General features: G+C 73.9%; 2 protein-coding genes across 2 annotated transcripts in view; both read left to right on the forward strand.

Annotated features, from left to right (window-relative positions):
- The window catches only part of LOC105854641 (endoplasmic reticulum membrane-associated RNA degradation protein-like), a 2,691-nt gene extending 2,562 nt beyond the window's left edge, over window positions 1–129 (forward strand). The window contains exon 4 of the mRNA XM_012734840.1: window positions 94–129. Within this exon, the coding sequence (XP_012590294.1) occupies window positions 94–129 (36 nt within the window). The remainder of the gene's footprint in view (window positions 1–93) is intronic.
- A 56-nt stretch (window positions 130–185) lies between these two features.
- Window positions 186–1,488, forward strand: part of LOC105854642 — a 46,744-nt gene continuing 45,441 nt past the window's right edge. The window contains exons 1-4 of the mRNA XM_012734841.1: window positions 186–347; window positions 546–635; window positions 854–951; window positions 1,072–1,212. Of these exons, the coding sequence (XP_012590295.1) occupies window positions 309–347; window positions 546–635; window positions 854–951; window positions 1,072–1,212 (368 nt within the window). The 5' untranslated portion in view covers window positions 186–308. The remainder of the gene's footprint in view (window positions 348–545; window positions 636–853; window positions 952–1,071; window positions 1,213–1,488) is intronic.

Here is a 1,488-nt window from a genome sequence, read left to right on the forward strand (position 1 = left end):
TTGGTAAGGCCTGAGCCGGAGAGAGCGGGGCCAGGCCGGGCCGCGTCTGGCGCTCGCACTCACGGTCACCACATTGACGGCCGCCGTGCGGAGGACGCCACTGCCCTGTGCCCCGGGGTGCCCACCTGAACCCAGGCAGCCGCGTGGCCAGGCAAATGCTGAGAGGTCGGACTGTGCTCCTGGTACTGCACCTGAGAAGCGAGCCCTGCCGAGGGCAGGTGTGACCGCAGGGCTCTTCCCAACAGCTGTTCCCCGAAGTGCTGGACGCCCTGGGCAGCGCACAGCCGGCCGCCGTGGCCCTGGGCCTCATGAAGCTGACGGCGCTGCTGGAGCGGGCGCTGGGTGACGTGAGTGCCCGTCCTGGCCCCCGGGCCCCATGCCAGTGCCAGCCACCCCCACCCCGGCGTGGGCCGCGGCTCCCATAGAGTGCGCGGCGGGCGTGGGTGGGTGTCACGGCTCGGAGCGGCCATGACGTGAGAGCCACAGGGCCGGCCCTCCGGGCCCGCAGCACAGCACACGGCTGCGCGGTGTCGTCCACACCGCAGGTCTTCCTGCTGGTCGGGAAGGAGTGCCCCTTCCTTCTCCGGGACCTGCTGGCGTCGGGGGAGCTCGCGCAAGTCTTCGGGCAGCCTGTGGTGAGTGCGCCTGCCCGTCTGCTGCCGGCCATCACCCCAAGGCAGGGGCAGCTCAGGGAAACGAGGGTCGGGTCGGCAGTGGCACCGCGGGGCCGCTCTGAGGTCCCCGCCAGACACTCCGAGGCCTCTGCGCTGGGCGCCGTGGGCCTGGGCGCCGGCACGTCCGGCCCCTGCCCGCTGCTGGGCACTCCAGCTTGCGGCCACACGTGTCCCCCCAGATGAACGTGCTGCGCGTCCTCCTGGGCTCGCCCCGCGGCCTCAACCTCCGCAACGTCCTGTGGCACGGCTTCGCTGCCCCGGGGGAGGTCCCCGCCAAGTGAGCACCGCGATGGGCCCTGGCCACGGGCCCTGGGGGGCTGGGGTGGGGCACAGCCTCCTGGCGGCCGGGCTTCCCCCCAGGAGTCCCCAAGTGACCGCCTGCCCCTGCTGGCCCCAGGTACTGCTCCACGGTGCTGCTGCTGACGGCGGGGCTGGGCCAGCTGCTGCAGCGCTTCCTCCGGCAGAACCCGCGGCCGCTGGCGCCCCGGCCCCCCAGGACTCTGGCCCTCGGCGAGGACCTGAGCGCCTGCCCCGGCAAGTGCCGGGCCGGAGCCTCCAGGAGACCCGTCGGGCAGGTCCCGGGGCCCGGGCAGAGCGTGGCCGCTCGCCACGGCCGCGGGGAGGGCAGCGCCGGCCTGGGAGGCCTGAGCTGGGCTTCGCGTGTTACGCAGCTTGAAGCAGAAGGGAGGCGTCTCCCTCGCGTGCACAGCCGGCCCGTGGCCCGTGGCCTGGTCCGCACCTACCTGAGGGCGCCCCTCCGGGTCCCTGGCCCCCCAGGCGCATTTTCCTCTGTTGGCGTGCGGGTGCTCAAGGG

Source organism: Condylura cristata, unplaced genomic scaffold, assembly GCF_000260355.1.
Source record: "Condylura cristata isolate star-nosed mole 26May11 unplaced genomic scaffold, ConCri1.0 scaffold00076, whole genome shotgun sequence".
Lineage (NCBI taxonomy): Eukaryota > Metazoa > Chordata > Mammalia > Eulipotyphla > Talpidae > Condylura > Condylura cristata.